The 22112-nt window shown below is 40.6% G+C and overlaps 1 protein-coding gene across 1 annotated transcript in view; it reads left to right on the top strand.

Moving 5' to 3' along the window:
- Hsf5 (heat shock transcription factor 5) overlaps positions 1–22112 on the top strand; it is a 43392-nt gene that overhangs the window by 10888 nt on the left and 10392 nt on the right. Inside the window, exons 3-5 of the mRNA XM_070027004.1 lie at positions 11035–11132; positions 15459–15980; positions 18650–18827. Of these exons, the coding sequence (XP_069883105.1) occupies positions 11035–11132; positions 15459–15980; positions 18650–18827 (798 nt within the window). The remainder of the gene's footprint in view (positions 1–11034; positions 11133–15458; positions 15981–18649; positions 18828–22112) is intronic.

Genomic DNA, 22112 nt, shown 5'->3' with positions numbered 1-22112 from the left:
GCCCTGGCTAGCTTCAAACTTTTATCCTCCAGATCTCAGCCTCATGAGTAACTAGGATTACAGACATGAGCCATAGATAGCCAGCTTGAACTGGTTTATCTGCTTTGGAAAAGAAACTGCCATATATATCATAGACATGCTTTATTCTTTCAGATTAAAGTGAAGAAAACACACTGTTGAGCAATTTAACCAATATTTAATGAGTACCTATTTATGAACAGCATTACAAAGGACTTTCTTGAATATAAATAGGATATTGCTGTAAGAGGCAAGATAACCATCATTCTCAAACTCATCTAAATAAATCATAACAAAAGACTAATTTTGGAGTAGTTATCTTTATCTTTCAGTCCATTCAGAATGAACTATGTTACCTGAGGTCTGGTTGAAATGTTAATAGAAAATGATACTCAACTACATAAAGTTGTGTTAAAAATAAATGAAACCCCAAATATATTATCCACAATCTTTAAATTTTTTCCATTATTTCATAAATTACTGATTTTTTTTTTGTCTTATTCCAGTCAGGGAGTTTAAACTCAGGAGAGCTGGGTGCTGTTTCTAAGCTTTTTTGCTTAAGGCTGACACTCTGCTGCTGGGTTACAGCTCCACTTTTGACTTTTTACTGGCTAATTGGGAGGTAAGTCTCATGGGCTTTTCTGTCAGGGCTGGCTTTGAACTGCAGCCCTCAGGTCTCAGCCTTCTAAGTAGCTAGGATTACAGGTATAAGCTACCAGCACTTGGCTGCTTCCTTTCTTTCTTCTTTCTTCTTCTTTTTTGTTTAGCCAGGATTTATTTTATTATAACAAGGCTAACTTAGGGAGAAAATAGAAAAGAAAGAAGTAGAGGTATGGCTCAAGTGGTAGAGCAAAAAGCCAAGATCATAAGTCCCTGAGTTCAAGCTCCACTACCAAAGGGAAAGGATGAGGGAGGAGGAGAGGAGAGGGAAAGAGAGGGTGAGGAAGAAAAAGAGATCTTTCCTGCTCCTCACACAGAAAATATGAGTTAAAGACTCAAGATAGTGGCTCTTGTCTGTATCTTTTGTCCTTTCCCAGCTGGGCAAATACTGTCTAGCCATCTCCTAAGCTCTAATAATGGTTCTGGGTAGTGTAATATGAGTGAGGACCCACCAAAACATGGGTACCCTTCCAAGACTTCTGGCCTGAGTTCTTTCCTTCTGTCTCTCTACCCATCAAGAAAGAGTTCCCAGATTTTTACCATTTCAAAGGAAAGGGCCTATTAAGACAGTGCTCCTAAATCTCCTAATCTTGTAATTTTATACTGAAAGGAAGTTTGGTAGGTGGGGAGCTTATCTGATTTTTCAGTTTACTTCCTAGTTTGAACTGAGTCTGGCCCTTTTTGATATGTAATAAAATAATATAATTTTGACACCTCCTCATCTATCCTGTCTCATTTTACCTAAATGATTTTGATCCCTTTTAAATTTAAACAGAGGGGGCTGGGAAGGTGGCTCAGTGGTAGAGCGCTTGCCTTGCATGCTCGAGGCCCTGGGTTCGATTCCTCAGCACCACATAAGCAGAAAGAAAAAAGCCGGAAGTGGGGCTGTGGCTCAAGTGGTAGAGCACTAGCCTTGAGCTGAAGAGCTGAGGGACAGCGCCCAGGCCCAGAGTTCAGGCCCCATGACTGGACCAAAAAAAAAAATAAATAAATAAATTTAAACAGAGGGCTGGGAAGGTGGCTCAGTGGCAGAGCACTTGCCTTGCATGCATGAGGCCCTAGGTTCGATTCCCCAGCACCACATAAGCAAAAAAAGAAAAAAAACCAGAAGTGGCGCTGTGACTCAAGTGGTATAGCACTAGCCTTGAGCTGAAGAGCTGAGGGACAGCCCAGACCCAGAGTTCAGGCCCCACGACCGGACCCAAAAATAAATAAATAAATAAATAAATTTAAACAGAGTGCAAAGAAGTGATGGTCTGTCTTCTGTAGCTGCTTTCTGCTGTGAGTGGACTGTTGGCCCTACCTGGAAAAATAAATTTTTAATTCGTGTGTGTGTCTGTGTGTGTCTGTGTGTCTGTGTCTGTGTGTGTGTGTGTGTTGGTCCTGGGGCTTGAACTCAGGACCGTCTCTGAGCTTTTTAGCTTAAGGCTAGCACTCTACCACTGGAGCCAGAGCTCCATTTTTGCCTTTTTTTTTTTTTTTTTGGTAGTTTATTGGAGACAAGAATGTCAAGGACTTTCCTGCCTTGGCTGGCTTCAACTGTAATCCTCAAATCTCAGCTTCCTGAGTGTCCAGGATTACAGGTGTGAGCCACTGGCTAAGAAAGGTAACATTTTAAGGAAAACAAAGCGAATAGCGTCCCTTATTCTCATATTTAAAAATATTACATAGCAACCACTATGACTAGGCACTTAGAATAGGACTTTTCAAATATTTATTCCTTTAATCCTTACAATAAACTTATCAGATAGGTAGTATAGTTATTCTCATTTTATAGATCTTTTTTTTTTTTTTTTTTTTTTTGGCCAGTCCTGGGGACCTGAACTCAGGGCCTGGGCACTGTCCAAGAGCTCAAGGCTAACACTTGAGCCACAGCGTCACTTCCAGCCATTTTTGTGTATGTGGTACTGAGGAATCAAACCCAGAGCTTCATGCATGCTAGGCAAGCACTGTACCACTAAGCCACATTCCCAGCCCCTTATAGACCATTTTTATGGATGGGGGAGACCAAGGCACAGCTAGTAAGTGGTAAGTGGCTGGCTGGGATGCCTAGGCAATCTGATTAAAGAGTGCATCCTTTGGCTACTGTGCTCTGCTATCTTATTTACCTCTCATAAAGGGATCTTTGGGCTTTTTCATCGTGTGTGTGTGTGTGTGTGTGTGTTTGTGCGCGCGTGTGTGTGTGTGTGTGTGTGCGCGCGTGTGTGTGTGTGTGTGTGTGTGTGTAGGGCTTGAACTCAGGTACTAGATGTTATCCTTTAGCTTTTTCAGCTCAAGGCTAGTGTTCTACCACTTGAGCCACACCTCCCTTTTCAGCTTCTTTGGTGGTTAATTGAAGATAGGAGTTTTATAAACTGCTGATTTGGAATCACTATCCTCATTCCTTCATCTCCTGAGTAGCTAGGCATGAGCAACTAAGGTTACCCCCCTCCATACATGCACTGCTTTCATTGCTTTGCTTCTCCTCCTCTCCTCCTCTCCTCCTACCCCCCTCCTCCACCCCTACCCCCTCCTCCTCCTCCTCCTCCTCCTCCTCCTCCTCCTCCTCCTCCTCCTCCTCCTCCTCCTCCTCCTCCTCCTCCTCCTCCTCCTCTCCTTTCCTTCCTTCCACCCTTCCTTCCTTTGGCTGGTCCTGGAACTTAAATTCAGGGCCCAAGCTCTGTCTTTGAGCTTCTTTTGCTCAAGACTAGTGCTCTACCACTTGAGCCACAGCTTCACTCTGGCTTTTTTTGGGAGGTGGTTAATTGGAGATAAGAGTCTCAGGGACTTTCCTTCCCTGAGCTGGCTTCAAACCATGATCATCAGATCTCACCCTCCTGAGTAGCTAGGATTACAGGTGTGAGCCACTGGCACCTGCTCCCTCCCTCCCTTCCCCCCCCCCTCTCTTTCTTTCTCTCTTTCTTTCTTTCTTCTTTCTTCTTTCTTTCCTTTTCTTTCTTTCTTTCTTTCTTTCTTTCTTTCTTTCTCTCTCTCTCTCTCTCTTTCTTTCTTTCTTTCTTTCTTTCTTTCTTTCTTTCTTTCTTTCTTTCTTTCTTTCTTTCTTTCTTTCTTTCTTTCTTTCCTTGTGTTGTGGGGCTTGAACTCTGAGCTTAGGCGCTGTCCCTGAGCTCTTCAGCTCAAGGCAAGTGCTCTACCACTTGAACCACAGTGCCACTTCTGGTTTTCTGGTGGTTAATTGGAGATAAGAGTCTCATGGACTTTTCTGCCCAGACTGGCTTTGAATGGCAATCCTCAGCTCTCAGTCTCCTGAGTAGCTAGGATTACAGACATGAACCACAGGTTTATTTTTTCTTTTACGGGACTCTTCTGGTACATGTCTATCCCACAGTTAATTGTCTCTAGTTAGGGTATATAGATACTGATGGAAAAATCTATATTTGTATGCTACTTGTGGCATAGGGACTGCTCTGAGTTATTGTCTCATTCTATACAAACAGAAAAAATATACTTCAACTGCTATAGCAGGAGACTTTGTTTGGGGATCTGAGGGTTGGGGGGGAGGGGAAGGCAAGGGATGCTGCCTCTGATTAATTTCTGCATTCCCCACACTCAGCATAGTGCTTAGTTATAATAGGACCGTAATAAATAATATATTGACTGGAATGAACTAGTTCTAGTCCCATCTTGGTGGTTAATCATCTCTTGTGACCTTCAGTGGATCTATGAAGTGACCATAATAGTCTGAGTCAGGAATGAAATGACTTAATGTATATGAATAGATTTTATAAAATTTGAAAGTCGAGTGCTGGTGGCTCACACCTGCAACTAGCTACTCAGGAGGCTGAGATCTGAGGATCGCAGTTCAGCCAGCCTGGGCAGGAAAGACGATGAGACTTTTATCTCTAACCACCAGAAAATCAGAAGTGGTGCTGTGGCTCAAGGTGATACAGTAAAAAAGCTCAGGAACGAACACACACACACACACACACGAACGAACACACACACACACACACACACACGAACGAACACACACACACACACACACACACACACACACACACACACACCCTCAAGGTGATACAGTAAAAAAGCTCAGGAACGAACACACACACGAACGAACACACACACACACACACACACACGAACGAACACACACACACACACACACACACACACACACACACACACACACACACACACACACACACACACACACACACACACACACCTAAAACAATTTTAAAAAATCCAAATCAGGTGCCAGTGGCTCACACTTGTAACTCTGGCTACTCAGGAGGCTGAGATCTGAGGATCGCAATTCAGAGCCAGCCTGGGCAGGAAAGTCCATGAGACTTATCTCCAGTAAGCCCCTCAAGGTGATACAGTAAAAAAGCTCAGGAACGAACACACACACGAACGAACACACACACACACACACACACACGAACGAACACACACACACACACACACACACACACACACACACACACACACACACACACACACACACACACACACACACACACACACACACACACACACACACACACACACACACACACACACACACACACCCTAAAACAATTTTAAAAAATCCAAATCAGGTGCCAGTGGCTCACACTTGTAACTCTGGCTACTCAGGAGGCTGAGATCTGAGGATCGCAATTCAGAGCCAGCCTGGGCAGGAAAGTCCATGAGACTTATCTCCAGTAAGCCACTCAAAACAAAAAACAAACAAACAAAAAATGGAAGTGGCAGTGTGGCATAAGTGGTAGAGCGCTAGCCTTGAGCTGAAGAGCTGAGGGACAGTGCCTAGGCCTAGACTTCAAGTCGACCAAAAAAAAAAAATCCAACACAACCAACTATGATAATAGCTGAATAACACAGTATATTGTATGGATTGTTTACCCTCATGATCCAGTGGTTAATAGAAGCTGTGGCTGATAGCTAGTATTTCAAGAGAAGGTATCATATGTCAGTAGCTTAGGAAAAGATTAAAATTTGAAGTTTGTTTTTTTGTTTGTTTTGTTTTTGTCATTTGTGGGGCTTGAACTCTGGGCCTGGGTGCTGTCCCTCAGCTCTTCAGCTCAGGGCTAGCGCTCTAACGCTTAAGCCACAGCGCTTCTGACTTTTTCTGTTTATGTGGTATTGAGGAATCGAACCCAGGGCCTTATGCATGGGAGACAAGCACCCTACCACCAAGCCACCTTCCCAGCCCTGAAGTCTGATTTTTTAATGACTACATATCACTTTTGCACCATTGTAAAGTCAAAAAAATCTTAAGTTGAACCACCACAATAATAAACTGTAATACCTAGAAGACCTTTTCTTATCTTACCATAAATAAGATGCTGAAATTCTAGTTGCTATAGTAACTTACTCTGAAATTAAATTTGCTATTTACTATTTCTTAAGAGCATTTATATAATTGGATATTTTCTTACTACTGATGCTGTAGTAACCTAGAATAGATTCGTATCAGAAACATTTTAGTTGTATATTTGAATTATTTCTGTGGAATAAAGTCTTCGAAGTTATTCGCATCACTTATAGTGAAAGAATTTTCAGTAATTTTGGATTTTTTTTTTTTTGGGTCCGGTCGTGGGGCCTGAACTCTGGGTCTGGGCACTGTCCCTCAGCTCTTCAGCTCAAGGCTAGCGTTCTACCCCTTGAGCCACAGCGCCACTTCCAGCTTTTTTTTTTTATGTGGTACTGAGGAATCGAACCCAGGGCCTCAGGCATGCAAGGTAAGCACTCTACCACTGAGCCACCTTCCCAGCCCCAATTTTGGATTTTTTTATTAGAAAAGCTATAAATGCAGTCCATTTTTATATCTGAAATGGATTCTTGTTCATTATTTATACTTTTTTGTTCTATATGGAGTTTAATGCCTTAGTGAATATAGCCTTCAAGAGGATACTAAAAGATCTTTATACAATGAGGGTGTCTTAGGACATAATGATAGACTCTGTTTTATAAATATTAGTGTTTTCATAATTAATAGTTTTATTTTAATAAGCACATGGTTGTATTTCTACCTCTAGGTTTTCCTATTCAGTACAATTACTAGTATCTTACATTGTTCTATTTTATTGACTCTATGAAGTAGAACTACAATGGTAAGGAAATAACTACTGAGGAATCTTTGGGATTGTACGCTACTTGGGATTGGACTCTATTCAAGTCCTTCTTTTCTTCATCTAGTTTTGTTCCCAGACACTTGTGAGCACATTTGCTGTTTTTTTTTTTTTTTTTGCCATTCTCTTACAACTAGCAACTATTAACATATTCTCTGTTATATATTATATTTTACTTCTCCAAGAAATTATTTTTTAATATTTAGTTTTTGTGCCAGTACTGGGGCTTGAACTCAGCATCTCTCACTCTTGCTTAGCTTTTTCTGCTCAAGGCTAGCATTCTGCCACTTGAGCTACAGCTCCACTTCCAACTTTTTACTTATTAATTAGAGATTAAGAGTCTCCTGGTCTTTTCTGCCCAGGCTGGCTTCAAACAGTGATCCATATCTCAGCCTCCTGAGTATCTGGGGTTACAAGTGTGAGCCCCAGCACCCAGCATCAAGGAATTCTTTTGGGAAAAAAGAAATTGGGGGGGGGGTCTGGTCGTGGGGCCTGAACTCTGGGCCTGGGCGCTATCTCTCAGCTCTTCAGCTCAAGACTAGCACTCTACCACTTGAGCCACAGCACCACTTCCGGCTTTTTTCTTTTTGCTTATGTGATGCTGAGGACCAATCAAACTCAGGGCCTCAGGCATGCAAGGCAAGCGCTCTACCACTGAGCCACCTTCCCAGCCCCTGGAAAATATTTTAACTACTCAAAATGTGTCAAGTCATTGAAATATGAAAGAATAAATGTAACTCTCTGATTTATTTGTAATTAGTGGAATGAAAATCTGTAGTTCCTCTCCCTTGCCCACCCCTGCCCCAGTACTAGGGCTTCAACCCAGAGCCTGGACATGCCGGGCAGGTACTATGCCACTTGAGTCATGTTCCAAGTCTAAACTTGTGGCTGTTGACTTAAGTCTTTCCCTGCCACTAGAGGGCTAGGTTTACCTTAAACTCTGAGGGACAGGGGTTTAGTTTTTTAAAGTTTTGGCACGTGCAGCAGACATTGCTCATTGTTTAGCTTTTTGGATTCAGCTTATTTCCCAGAATATTTATGCTTCCAACTATCTTAGTAAATCTAAGGTATCTCATTTAAATCCAAAACATTTAGTTATATATTTGAATAACTTCCAAAAGATAGAGTGTAGAAAAATACTTCCTTAATCTATATTGGAAACGATAATACCTTGACTTTTAGGTAGCAATATTAGTATCATATGGCTTTTGTTTTGTTTTGTTTTTGTTGGTCGTGGGGCTTGAACTCTGGGCCTGGGTGCTGTCCCTCAGCTCTTCAGCTCAAGGCTAGCGCTCTACCACTTGAGCCACAGCGTCACTTCGGCTTTTTCTATTTATGTGGTGCTGAGGAATCAAACCCAGGGCCTCATGCATGGGAGGCAAGCACTCTACCACTGAGCTACCTTCCGAACCTCTCATATGGTTTTTTAAGCATTAGGATTATATCTAAAAACCCGTATCATTCAGAGACTATTACCCTTACATTTATTTCCAAATTGCCCATTGTTTCAAATCTTCCTTTGTGCAAACTTTCATGACTTAAATTGTACGATATGATGCAAAAATGTCTACTTCTAATACACATTTATGAATATCTGACATTTAAAAAATCAGTAGTTCTAGCTACTCAGGAGGCTGAGATCTGAGGGAAACATAATAGGGAAACAACTGTGAAATAGTCTTCATGTTGTTAGGGCCTGAAAAATAGTCAAAATTGGATCCGAAAACAGATTCCTGGGCCATGGCTCCCAAGTCTTATCAGAATATTAAGAGTTACCTGAAATAACAAGGCAGCATTGATAAGGTGGCTCTGGTGCCCAACCCGGGCATGAAAGTCCATGAAACTCTTCTCTCCAATAAAACCACCAGAAAACCAGAAGTGATGTTGTAGCTCAACTGGTAGAGCACTAGGCTTGAACTGAAGAGCTAAGGGACAGCACTCAGACCCAGAGTTCAAGCCCCATGACCGACAAAAAATTAAAATTAAAATAAAAAAAAATCAGTAGGTGGGCTGGGAATGTGGCTTAGTAGTTGAGTTCATGAAACCCTAGATGTAATTCCTCAGTACCACATAAACAGAAAAAGCCAGAAGTGGTGCTGTGGCTCAAGTGATAGAATTCTGGGCTTGAGCAAAAGAAGCTCAGGAATAGTGCCCAAGCTGAGTTTAAGCCCCAGGACTGGCAAAAAATAAAATAAAATAAGGTAAAAATTAAAAAATCAATAATAATGGCAAAAAAGCATTTCAATTAATTTTTACAATTCTTGGGTTAGTTTATTTTCAAATATTAAAGTATGAGATTATTTACCAATTTTATGAGCATACTGAGGACATTAATAAACTCTGGACATAGAGTTAGCTGGGCGCCAGTGGCTCACACTTGTAATCCTAGCTACTTCAGGGGCTGAGATTTGAGGATCATGGTTCAAAACCAGCCCAGGCAGGAAAAGCTGTGAAACACTTACCTTTAATAAACCACCAGAAAACTGGAAGTGGTACTGTGGCTCAAGTGGTAGAGCATTAGCCTTGAGCTGAAGAGCTGAGGGACAGCACCCAGGCCCAGAGTTCAAGCCCCATGACTGACAAAAAAAAAAAAAAAAAAAAGTTACCTCATTCCAATAAAGATTCCTTTGAAGATATTCAGCAAGTAGAGTTTCAGTAAAATTAGATTTTATATTTCAGGCAGAGGTAATGATAAAGAGCATTACTGACTCTGTCCCTACCAGCTTTGTAACTCTTGGCCAATTACTTAATACCTCTGAGTTTGAGTTGTTATTTTATTTTATTTTATTTATTTATTTTTGGGTCCAGTCATGGAGCCTGAACTCTGGGCCTGGGCACTGTCCCTCAGCTCTTCAGCTCAAGGCTAGTGCTCTACCACTTGAGCCACAGCACCACTTCCAGCTTTTTTTTCTGCTTATGTGGTGCTGAAGAATCGAACCCAGGGCCTTAAGCATGCAAGTGAGTGCTCCACCCCTCAGCCAACTTCCCAGCCCCTGAGTTGTTATTTTATAAAGTAGTGTTAATGTCTCATCTGGTTGTTCTTTGAAGCAATATATGTAAAGCATCTGCCACTGTGCCTCGGGCATGATAGGCACTCAATACTGCCATCCTCTGTTTAATTCAAAGGTGTGATGTTATAACTGATTCTCATTCATACTGGAGAGTCTCTCTCTGGAAAAGAGGAGACTCAGCCTATTAAGACTTCATCTGTAAGTATAACTATTCCAGTACAAAGAGTTCAATCTTTTCATGGTGTCTTACCCATAAAGAAAAAGTTTGGAAAACATAATTAGACTTGATCTCCAGCATGCTAAAAAAATTATTTCTTTAGTTAAATTAATAGTTAACATTTGTTGATTGTTTACTAGTTCTCATTACTATTGTATGTGCTTTATGAGTATTAGATCATTCCTCACCACAGCCATATTAAGTAGGTCCTGTTATTATCCTTATTTTATTAAAATGCTGAAACAAGACCAAAAAAAATTAACCATGATTAGATTGTGAAGCTGGGGTTCAAAGCTAGGAAATCTGGCTCAAGGATCCGCATTCTTAACCACTTGTCTAAATGGCTAAAAGTTTTTACATGTATTTCTACAAGATGCATTGTTTAGTGGTAGAAACATTTGCAGAATATTTGCTCCTTGTTTTAATCTTTATGCAGTCCCCTTCCTCCAAGCGTTCGTTATTGCTAAAAGTGCTTGAAACAATTGTGTAGAAATTCTAAGTATAATAAGCTATTTTCAATAAAATTAAATTACTTCAATAAGGAAATGTTTAGTTAGAAAGGTAACAAGATATTTAGGTGCCAAAGAAATCACTTATAAAAGTTGATACGACTGCTTTAAAATTCTATATTACCAGGCACTGATGGCTCACGCCTGTAATCCTAGCTACTCAGGAGGCTGAGACCTGAAGATTGCATTTCAGAGCCAGCCTGGGCAGGAAAGTCTATGAGAATCTTATCTTCAATTAACCATCAGAAAACCAGAAGTGGTGCTGTGGCTCAAAGTGGTAGAGCACTAGATTTGAGCAAAAGAGCTCAGGGACAGTGCCCAGGCCCAGAGTTCAAGCCCCATAACTGACTAAAAACAAATTATTATAAAGTACATAATATGAGCATATTATTTTTAACAAATAATAGAACCTAACTGAGCTAAGTAATTTTTTTTAGACTTACGAAAGAAATGGTTTGGAGTTCCAGATTGGAAATGGCAATGCCTTGACTGATGTAGAGGTTTCTTTTAGTTGATAGCGTATCTGTTTGACTTTGTTCCAGCTGTGCTACAGTGCTGCTCTCCTTCTACCCACATGGATGCTTTAAGTAGTTGTGTTACTCCCACTGCCTCTTCCTATGCACACTGCAACTACTTCCAGGTAAGATTCTTGGACACACTGTCCTTTTTGAACAATACTGTTGATCTTGTAAAATTTCAAAATGTAATTAAATTTTTTGTGCCAGTGCTGGGGCTTGAACTCATGGCTTGAGCTCACTGTCTGGCTTTCTAATTGGAGGTAAGTCTCACAGACTTTCCTGTCTGGGCTGTCTTCAAACTACAATCCTCAGATCCCACTCTTCTAAGTAGCTAGGATTATAGGCATGTACCTCTGTTGCCCATCTCAAAGTGTAAGCTTTTATGAGTGGCCAAAGGTTAGCTGTGGATTATAGGCTTAGTTTTCTCCATTCTAAATCAAATAGAGAAGATATGAATGATATATGAACATTGTTCTTGACCAGCACTTTTAAGATTTTAATCATTAACCATATGTGGACTTTTTAAATTAATTAGCTAAGTGGTGATTTTTTTGTTGTTGTTGTGGGAGGGTGTATGTGTGCATGTGTGTGTGCACATGCACATATGCTGGTATCAAGGCTTGAATCCAGGACTTTGAGTTTTCATTTGCCTTGCTTGCTCACAGTTGGTGTTCTTCCATGTTTAGCCATACCTCCAGTCTGGCATTTTGCTGATTAATTGGGGATGGAGTCTCATAGACTTTACTGCCTAGGCTGACTTCAGATCTCTGTCTGCAGATCTCAGCTTCCTGAGTAGCTAGAATTATAACCAGCACTTGGCTAGTTCTTTTATTATTGTTGGTGGTGGTCACAGGGTTGAACTCAGGGCCTGGTCACTGTCCTTAAGCCCTTTTTGCTCAAGGCTAATGCTCTACCATTTTGAACCACAGCACTACTTCTGGTTTTTTGGTGGTTAATTGGAGATAAGAGTCTCACAGACTTTCCTGCCAGCATTGGCTTTGAACCCTAGTCCTCAGATCTCAGCTTCCTGAATAGCTAGGATTACAGGTGTGAGCCACCCAGCTACCTACCTAGTTCTAAAAGAATCTTGTGTGTTATATGGTGCCAGGATTTGAAACCTAGTATCTTTAGGCAAGCACTTTAACATTGAGCTAGATTCCCTGGCTAAGATAATAAAAGGTTTTGCTTTTTTTTTTTTTTGGGTCCGGTCGTGGGGCCTGAACTCTGGGCCTGGGCACTGTCCTTCAGCTGTTCAGCTCAAGGCTAGTGCTCTACCACTTGAGTCACAGCGCCACTTCTGGGTTTTTTCTTTTTGCGTATGTGGTGCTGAGGAATTGAACCCAGGGCCTCAGGCATGCAAGGCAAGCGCTCTACCACTGAGCCAACTTCCCAGCCCAAGGTTTTGCTTTTTTAAAGAAAATTTATGTAGGAAGTAGATAATTGGATTGTGTGAATTGTATCTGAGTATGAAATCAGACCATGGAATTAGCTGGACATTTTTCATGGTCAATGTGATCAAGCATAATAACCCAATATGCTCATCTTCACTGAAGGAACATCCCTATCCCACAAATTAGATGTTGTGTGTAGATCCAGACACTCTCTCCCATGGATTATGCTAAAGGTATTCTGATGGTATTTATATATTTAATCTTCAAATTTTAAATAAATTACTTGAAACTTTTTATTTTGTCAGTCCTGGGGCTTGAACTCTGGACCTAGGCACTGACCCTCAGCTTTTCAGCTCAAGGCTAGTTCTTTACCCCTTGAGCCACAGTACCACTCATAGTTATCTGGTGGTTTATTGGAGATAAGAGTCTCATGGACTTTCCTGCCTGGGCTGGCTTTGAACCGCATTCCTCAGATCTCAACCTCCTTAGTAGCTAGGATTACAGGTCTAAGTCACTGGCGCCTGGCTATTTGAAACTTAATTTTAAAAATAAGATTTATTTCTTAAAAACACTGCACATGGCTGGGCAAGTGCCTCATGCCTATAATTTCAACTACTTGAGAGGCAGAAATTGGGGAGGATTATATACTGAAGTCATCTGGGCAAAAATTAGGGAGAACCCCATTTAACAAGTTGGATAGGGTGGTTCATACCTGTTATTTCAGCTATCAGGGAAGCATAGAAAGATCATGGTCCAGGGTAAAAATCACAAAGACACTATCTGAAAAACAACCTAAAGCAAAAAGCTGGAAATGTGGCTTAAGTGATAGGATGCTTGCCTAGTGAACACAAAGACCTGAGTTCAAACCCCAGTACCACCAAAAGAAGGGAAAAATAAAAAAAAGTACATGTTCATTTTGCAGAAATAAATGCAAGCAGACATAAAATTTAAAAAGAGAAAATATTTCAGATTCTATCCTTAAGAACAGCTAGAGAGTCGGCTAGCTTAAGCTTGAAACCTGGCTCTACCAGTTATTTCATATACTTTGGATAAATGATTGTTTCTCTACATCTTAGTTTTAGCTGGACTTGTGATATGTAACCCTAATCCTTGTAATTGGGAAGTAGAGGAAGGATTGTGAGTTTTGTTTTGTTTTGTTTTTTGTCAGTTGTGAGGATTGTGAGTTTTAAGACCAGCATGGTTAGTGAGACCCTGTCTCAAAAAAACAAAAGCCTTGTGCAAATGGCTCTTGCCTATAATCCTGACTACTCATGAAGTTGAGATCTGAGGATCAAGGTTTGAAGCCAGCTTCGAAAGAAAGGTCTGCAAGATTCTTATTTCCAGTTAGCCAGCAAAAAGCTTAACTGGAGATATATCTCAAGTGCTAGAGTGCCAGTCATTGGCAAAAAGCCAATGTTCAAGAGTTCAAGGCCAGAGTTCGACTGGCATTGGCAAAAAAAAAAAAATGTACATTTCAAAGGACTCTTATGAGGATTAAATGAAATGTCTGTAAAGCTTTTTACATATGCTAGGCATATAGAAAAACTAAATAAATGACACTATTGTCTATATATAATAGCTTACTGCTTATACTATTTGAATTCACACTACTTACCTCCTAAGAGTCATTGAAAGGATGTGTAGTATGTTGGACAATATCAATTTATTGTATTTTTAGTTAATCATAGTTCTTTGGGATTTTCATCATCTGAGATGATCAAGCATACTGAATGTCTGTTCTGTGCAAAGCACTATACATAAAAAATATATCTTAGGTGATAATGGCTCCTGCCTGTAATCCTAGCCACTTAGGAGGCTGAGATATGAGTTCAAAGCCAACCCAGGCAGGAAAGTCTGGAGACTTTTTTGTGTGTGTGTGTGTAAGATTTTTTTTATTGTTTTGATGATCTTCAACTTAAAAAAATTAGTCAATCAGATTCCTCTATAATATGATTATAATCAAGTCATATCATGTGATTACAATCAGATTATAATCTGATTAGTCAGATTCCTCTATAATATGATTTCCCCCTTTTATCTTAGGTTTTTTTTAATAAGTTTTTTATTGTGAAAATACTGTACAGAGGGGTTACAATCACATGAGCAAGGTAATAAGTACATTTCTTATCAAGCATTGTTGCCTCCTCCTTTGTTTTTCCCCTATCATCCCTTCCCTCCCACCTCCACAACTACATTCTCCCCCCTTTCTCCTCCAAGTCTGGAGACTCTTATTGCCAGTTAACCACCAAAAAGCTGTACATAGAGGTCTGTTTCAAGTGGTAGAGCACTAACCTTGAGCAAAGAATTTCAGGGACAGTGCCCAGGCCCCAGTTGAAGCTGCAGGACTGGTATACTCGAGCATGCATGTGCATGCGCGTGCACGCGCACACACACACACACACACACACACACAATCCCAGGAATACAGTTTTTTCTCAGATCATTTGGAACAGACAATCATTTGGAACAGATTGTCTGTTCCTTCTGTAGAAGGATTGGTGGACTTGTGAGCACCTTTTGTCATTTCTTTAACAATATATGATAACTAAAAAAGTGATATATCTGCCTTTATGGATGATTTGATATATAGACATTTTGTCAGCAAATTGTAGCCTTTTAATTATGCATACTTAACCATGAGAAATAGTGGTCCACTCTAGTATTAAACTTAACATAATGGCTGGCATATAGAAGATACTAAATGTTGAGAGTTGCCAGACACTGATGGCTCATAATCCCAGCTACTCAGGAAGCTAAAATCTAAGGATCTTAAGGTTTGAAGCCAGCTCAGACAGAAAAGTCAAGTAGTAGAGTGAAAAATCTAAGTGACAGCACCCAAGTCTTGAGTTCAAGCTCCAGAACCAGCACAAAAAGAAATTACTTGACAGTACATTCAAAGCAACCACTGCTGACATGTAGATTCGTATTCAGGTTTCTTAGTGAGAGCTTTAAATGTGATGTGTTTATATTTAGCATTCATGACCTAAATGTTATCACTATTCTCCTTATTCTTATATTTGATTTCTATCCAAACAGTCCTGTTTTCTCTTTTTCCAGAATCCTCCAATGCAGTCTTCCTATCCAGTTGAATTTCTGCCTTCTAACTGGCCTTGCAGTGCTACTGATGAAAATAAAAAGACAGAAGTAAACCTAGAGGCTGTCTTTCAGATAGTAGATGAGTTGCATTCGTCCCCTAAATTAGAGATGGTAAAGGTGGAGCCTGTTGAGAATCAGTGCTCAACGTCTCAGTCTAACAGAAGCCAACATATCCTAGCTAATTCAAACAATACCAATTCATCTTCCACAAGTCAGGCTAGCCAACTGGAGCCACTTACTCCCGTAGGCTCAGATATTACATCTTTTGTGGTCGGAACAGAACAAGCCATTACCTGCTCTTTACCACAGTCACCTGAGTACATCTATACCATCCACACACCTCAGCCTGTGGAAAATAGCACTATGCAGGATTCTGCAGCTGTGCAACAAGCTCATGTGAAACTGAAGGAGCAGCTAAGCCATAATCCATCTCCATCTTCTGTAGTATTTGTGCAGGAAGGACTTCCATTCAGCACACACCAGGTAAGAGGGAAAACAAAAGGATCATAAAGCTCAAAGTACATTGTACTCCTTGTTAAAAACTTGTCTTTAACAAGTGGAGAGCTTGCCTGGATTTTATTTGGGTTTAATAGGTGTGCACTGTTTCCAATACGTATTCACAGCTTTCCGAAAGGATCATGTCCCAGTGTTCCTCACAAAGGATTCAGAAAGAAGTTGCCTTGGCCCTACCATTTCTCCCACTAATGTTACAGCCTAAAATGAACCTCTAGAGAAGCAATGTGATACAAAGTTTATGTTCATGTTTAAGAGCATCCCTTGAATGTTGGTCTTGGGAAAGATTTAATGATCCAAGCCTCCTACATTTCAATAAAAAATAATGCCAGAGTAAAAATCACTACTTTAGAGACAACCTGCTTTCAGTCTATTGGAAAGAGTATTCCTTTTGTAATAAACTTTCCTACCACTTTCACTTAAAAAGAAAAAGAGTAATTGTTGGGACTATTTTATCTTAATTTGGATACATAAGGTAAGCTCAGCGATAGCATTTCACTTCCCAGAAGAATGGCTTAACAGATAACATGAGGACTTTCTGAGCCATTTTTAGATGGAATTTAAGGATAAGGTTGGGGGTCTTTTCTTTCTTGTAGCATCACTGAATTCTAATAGTGACAATACTGTGTTCAAATTTCTTATTACTACTTGCATTCCTAAGGACTCTTATTTGAGGGGCATATGCTAAAGGTAAAAGTTTATTCCTTTACTGCTGTTAGTTTTATGAACCGAATATTACAAATTTTGATTTTAAATAATAACTATCAAAAGTACACTCAAACTAAAATAACTTTATGAATTAGTTATTTTGGGCTGGGAAAGTGGCTCAGTGGTAGAGTGCTTGCCTTATATGCATGAGGCCCTGGATTCGATTCCTCAGCACCACATAAGCAGAAAAGCCGGAAGTGGCGCTGTGGCTCAAGTGGTAGAGTGCTTACCTGAACAGAAGAGCTGAGGGACAGCACCCAGGCTCAGAGTTTAGGCCCCATGACGGACAAAAAAAACAAACAACAAAAAAACTGTTGAAAATATTGTCTCTGGGCTGGGAAGGTGGCTCAGTGGTAGAGTGTTTGCCTTGCATGCATGAGGCCCTAGGTTTGATTCCTCAGCACCACATAAGCAGAAAAAGCCGGAAGTGATGTTGTGGCTCCAGTGGTAGAGCGCTAGCCTTGAACTGAAGAGCTGAGGGACAGCGCCCAGGCCCAGAGTTCAGGCCTCATGACCGGCAAAAAAAAAAAAAAAGAAAATATTGTCTCTGATTCATTTGTAACCTGAGTTAACATAAGAAAATAGTAAGATTAAATTAGTTATTTTTCACCAATTTAACTTTTGTTAGGATTTTAAACTGTTGTATGTTTTTTTTCACTTCGGATTATTTTCTTGAATAGGACATGAAAATTTCTTTACTGTTGGAGATTCCCAAGATAACTCTGGGAGATGTTTGTTTTTATTTTTATTTTATTTTATTTTATTTGGGTCCGGTAGTGGGGCCTGAACTCTGGGCCTGGGCGCTGTCCCTCAGCTCTTCAGCTCAAGGCTAGCGCTCTACCACTTGAGCCACAGTGCCACTTCCGGCTTTTTTCTTTTTGCTTATGTGGTGCTGAGGAATCGAACCCAGGTCCTCAGACATGCAAGGTAAGTGCTCTACCACTGAGCCACCTTCCCAGCCCTGTTTTTATTTTTTTAATCTAACTTCAGATCTAAATGTCTTGAGGGTTTTTTGTTTGTTTGTTTGTTTGTGTCGCGAGGCTTGAACTCTGGGCTTGGGCACTGTCCCTGCGCTCTTCAACTCAAGGAGAGCGCTCTACCGCTTGAGCCACAGCACCACTTCTGGTTTTCTAGTGGTTTATTGGAGGTAAGAGTCTCACGGACTTTCCTGCCCAGGTTGGCTTTGAACCTTGATCCTCAGATCTCAGCCTCCTGAGTAGGGAGGATTACAGGCATGAGCCACCGGCGCCCGGCTTGAGGTTTTTTTTTTTTGTTTGTTTTATATGTTTGTTTGGTGGTGGTGCTGGGTGCGCACGCACGCACGCGCACACACACACACACACACACACACACACACACACACACACACACGTTGGCTACTTTGACAAAGATATTGTAACATCTCAAAGAATGCTTAGTAACCAAGGAAAGATACTTTATAAACAAGATAGATACTGACTTTATGGGGACTGAAGCTTATACAATATTGACATATTGACAGCTTCTTTAAGACAAAGAATAGGAAATTGGTAGAATCAAGTATCCATGCTTATTTATACAATCCAAGTATTATGTTTATGTTCATCCAATTATCACCAACTAGAGGGCGAGCCTGATAGAACAGATAATGGTCTTAACCAATTATGTTTAAATATCTTACTTTTGTAAATTAAAACCATTATACTTTATGGTGAAATTTTCTTTTGATCTTAAGCTACTGTTTTAGTTATATATTCATTTCTGTGGTTTGAGAATGAGGAAATGTACTGTTTTTAAACAAAAAAATAACAAAATCAAAGGATGTTACCATGCATGAGGATTTTTTAAAAACCACATTTGCTGGATCATGTTCCTATGATAGAATTCTTCTGACTAACTGTGGTAGATGTATGAGGGAAATCTCAGAATAATAAATAGGTTTAATATTTTAGGTGGATGCCAGTGTAAAATGCCAGACCAATCCATCTGAGAATATCTTGCCTTCAGAACAGATGGGATTCCTCATTTCAGAAATGGGGCCTACTAGCAAGCCTAGTAAAGACACAGGTTTATCTACTCCAGCCAGATACAGAGAGCGAAGAAGCAACTCACAACAAGGAAAGTCTCCTGGTAAGAATGATCAAGCTCTAGAATTTATAGCTATAGAATACTAGAAATAGAATAGTTTAGAATTAATATATGAATGACAATTTATCTGGACATTGAAGATAAATATAGGATTATATTCTGTGGGATTCTATCAGACTGTTCTTTTAGTAACACTGTAACTTTAGCCCTATATTTCATGATCTTCCTCAAATGAGCATCACACCTGGCTAAAACAGGTATGCATACCGAAGCTTGAACTATGGGCCTTGTGCTCTCTCTTAGCTTTTTGTTGAAGACTGGTGCCTTTGCCCCTTGAGCCACTGCTCTAGTTCCTAAAACATGTTTCCTATATGTTCTAAAAATCAAGTCATTGAAGTCTGCAGTGGACAGTTTTAATATTCTCAAATTTTATGAATACAGATGCCTACAAGATATTTGTCAGCCAGATCTAACGATCATTTTATTGTTTTTTTTTGGGGGGGGGTGTTGTCACTTGTGGGCCTGAACTCTGGGCCTGGGCGCTGTCCTTCATCTCTTTAGCTCAAGGTTAGCCCTCTACCACTTGAGCCACAGCGTCACTTCTGACTTTTTCTGCTTATGTGTTGCTGAAGAATCGAACACAGGGCCTCATGCATGCAAGGCAAGCACTCTACTACTGAGCCTCCTTCCCAGCCCTAATGATCATTTTAATGTATAAAAAAAATTAGTCCAAGGCTGGGCACCAGTGGCTCACGCCTGTAATCCTAGCTACTCAGGAGGCTGAGGTCTGAGGATCACGGTTCAAAGCCAGCCTGAGCAGGAAAGTCCGTAAGACTCTTTTTTTTTTTTTTTTTTTGGTCGGTCGTGGGGCTTGAACTCTGGGCCTGGGCACTGTCCCTCAGCTCTTCAGCTCAAGGTGAGCGCTCTACCACTTGAGCTACAGCGCCACTTCCGGTTTTCTGGTGGTTTATTGGAGATAGGAGTCTCACGGTCTCTCCTGCCCGGGCTGGCTTTGAACCGCGATCCTCAGATCTCAGCCTCCTGAGTAGCTAGGATTACAGGCGTGAGCCACCAGCGCCCGGCTCGTAAGACTCTTATCTTCAGTAAACCATCAGAAAACCAGAAGTGGCGCTGTGGCTCAAACGGTAGAGCGCTCGCCTTGAGCTGAAGAGTGCAGGGACAATGCCCAGGCCCAGGTTCAAGCTCTATGACTGACCAAAAAAACAAATAAACAAACAAAAAATTAGGCCAGATGCCAGTGGCTGTAATCTTAGCTACTCAAGGGACTGAGATCTGAGGATTACAATTCCAAGCCATCCTGGGCAGGAAAGTCTAGGCACAGAGCTGGAAGTGGTGCTGTGTCTCAAGTGGTAGAGCACCAGTCTTGAGCAAAAAGATGTTCAAGGACAGTGCCCAGGCCCAGAGTTCAAGCCCCTGGACTGGCAACAACAAACAAACACACAAATAAATAAATTTTAGGCTAGGTACTAGTAGTTCATGCTTATAATCTTAGTTACTTAGAAGGCAGAAATTTGGGAGACGGTTCAAGGCCAAAAAGGCAAAAAAGGTCTCAAGCATCCATTTCAACAAATAGCTTGGCAGAGTGGTGTATCCTAGTCATCCCAGCTACTGAGGAGGCTGAGATTGAGGAGATTACTGTTTTAAGCTGGTTCAGGCAAAAAAGTTCATGAGAAATCATCCCAATAGCAAAAGCTTGGCATGGTGGCATATGTCTGTCATCCCAGATATAGAAGGGAGTGTAAATAGGAGAGTCATGGTGCCGGCCAGCCCAGGACATTGAAGGAAATAAGCACTACAAATTAGCACCAATTGATAGAGGCTAAGATATTTCCCAAGTTTCAATTGAAAACAGATAGCTTTTAAAGTTGAGACTTGAGAATGCAAAGCTAGGCTTAGACATTTAGGACCTTCCTGGTCAAAGAATAGGCCTTGGGCCTGGAACTTTCCTTTACCTAAAGATAAATTGCTGCATACAGCACACCTAGACCTGTCACCTTGGGTGGGAATATCTTTCCCTGTGACAAACTAAATGCAAGCTCCTGTGTTTTAAATGTGCATCACAAGCCACCCAGACAGCTCACATAATTAATTATAGTAAGCTAGTTGTGTGGGGGGGAGGAGGGACAACCACCAGCCATGAGGGGGTGGAGCAGTGCACACTGAAGGCTGTTTTGTAACTTCTTTATAGTAGTAAGTATTGCTCCATCCAGTGCTTGACTGTTGGAGTTTCTAGAGACTCTCGCTGAGATGCAGGGGACTCACATTCCTACTGGTTGGCATAGTGATGATCTTGGTAATGTGCATTCTCCCCTGGAACTGGTTATTAGTACTCAGTGTTCTGAGCCCCGAGACTGATAACTAGTGCATGGTATTCTGCTTCATCTTCAAGTGAGATAATTAAAGCGTTGTGTGGACTCAAATGTAGTGGCCACCTGAATCTCTGCAGTACATGTCCTAGCTCTGCCTTCTATAGCCAAGCAATGTCTCTTCTGGAATGCTTGCTTACTGCATGTGCTACCTGTTAGATTTTTGTATGATAAACTAAAATATTCCTATATAATCAATATATAAAAATTTGATGTAAGTCTAGTGCTATTTAGAATGTTGACACTGAATATTAAAAAAAGAAGTGATTACTGGAACCCAGGGATATGACTGTAATCTCAGCACTAGGAAAACAAGGGCTGCAGAATCTGGTCAATTTGTGCTACATAGTAGCAAGGCTATCTCAAAAAAAAAAGTTTATAATGATCTTAATGACTTCCAAAATTATATCATTATATCGGATTCTTGTTCCTCTATTGTTATGCTTCTGCTTGGAAAGTTATTGTATTCCTTTTTTTTTTTAACAGAATCCTTGATTTCTCTCTAATCTGTGGTGTTAAATTCAGATGAGAATGATAGGTAATGGGGCAAAGAGTTTCCATAAGGGACTTGCTGACTGATGTTTTCTTGGGATACCTCCTTTTCACTTTTCTTTCAATTCTTCTGGTTGCTTTTCCTCTTCCATTTGTTTTGTCCTCCTCTTCTTTCTCATTCTGCTCTCCATTTTTTTCACCTTAATGACAGTTGTGTTTGATTTTCTCTGGATTTGTATATCAAGGCATAGAAGGCTGGTTGTTTTTGTATAAGGGAAGGTGTCACCAGCTTCCATCCCTTGCATATAGATGTTTTGCTTTGGATTTCTTTCTTACAAGCTTTCATATTTAGAGAAGAAAATCTTTAGGAACAAACAGTTATTATACAAGTTCAGATATTCTTAAAAGAGGTACTTGATACTTATCACCAAAAAAAAAAAAGAATACT

Source organism: Dipodomys merriami, unplaced genomic scaffold (genome assembly GCF_024711535.1).
Source record: "Dipodomys merriami isolate MVZ:Mamm:240054 unplaced genomic scaffold, mDipMer1.0.p SCAF_19, whole genome shotgun sequence".
In the NCBI taxonomy this organism is placed as follows: Eukaryota; Metazoa; Chordata; class Mammalia; order Rodentia; family Heteromyidae; genus Dipodomys; species Dipodomys merriami.
The sequence above is the reverse complement of the archived record's forward strand: the minus strand, read 5'-3'. Positions and strand labels throughout refer to the sequence as shown.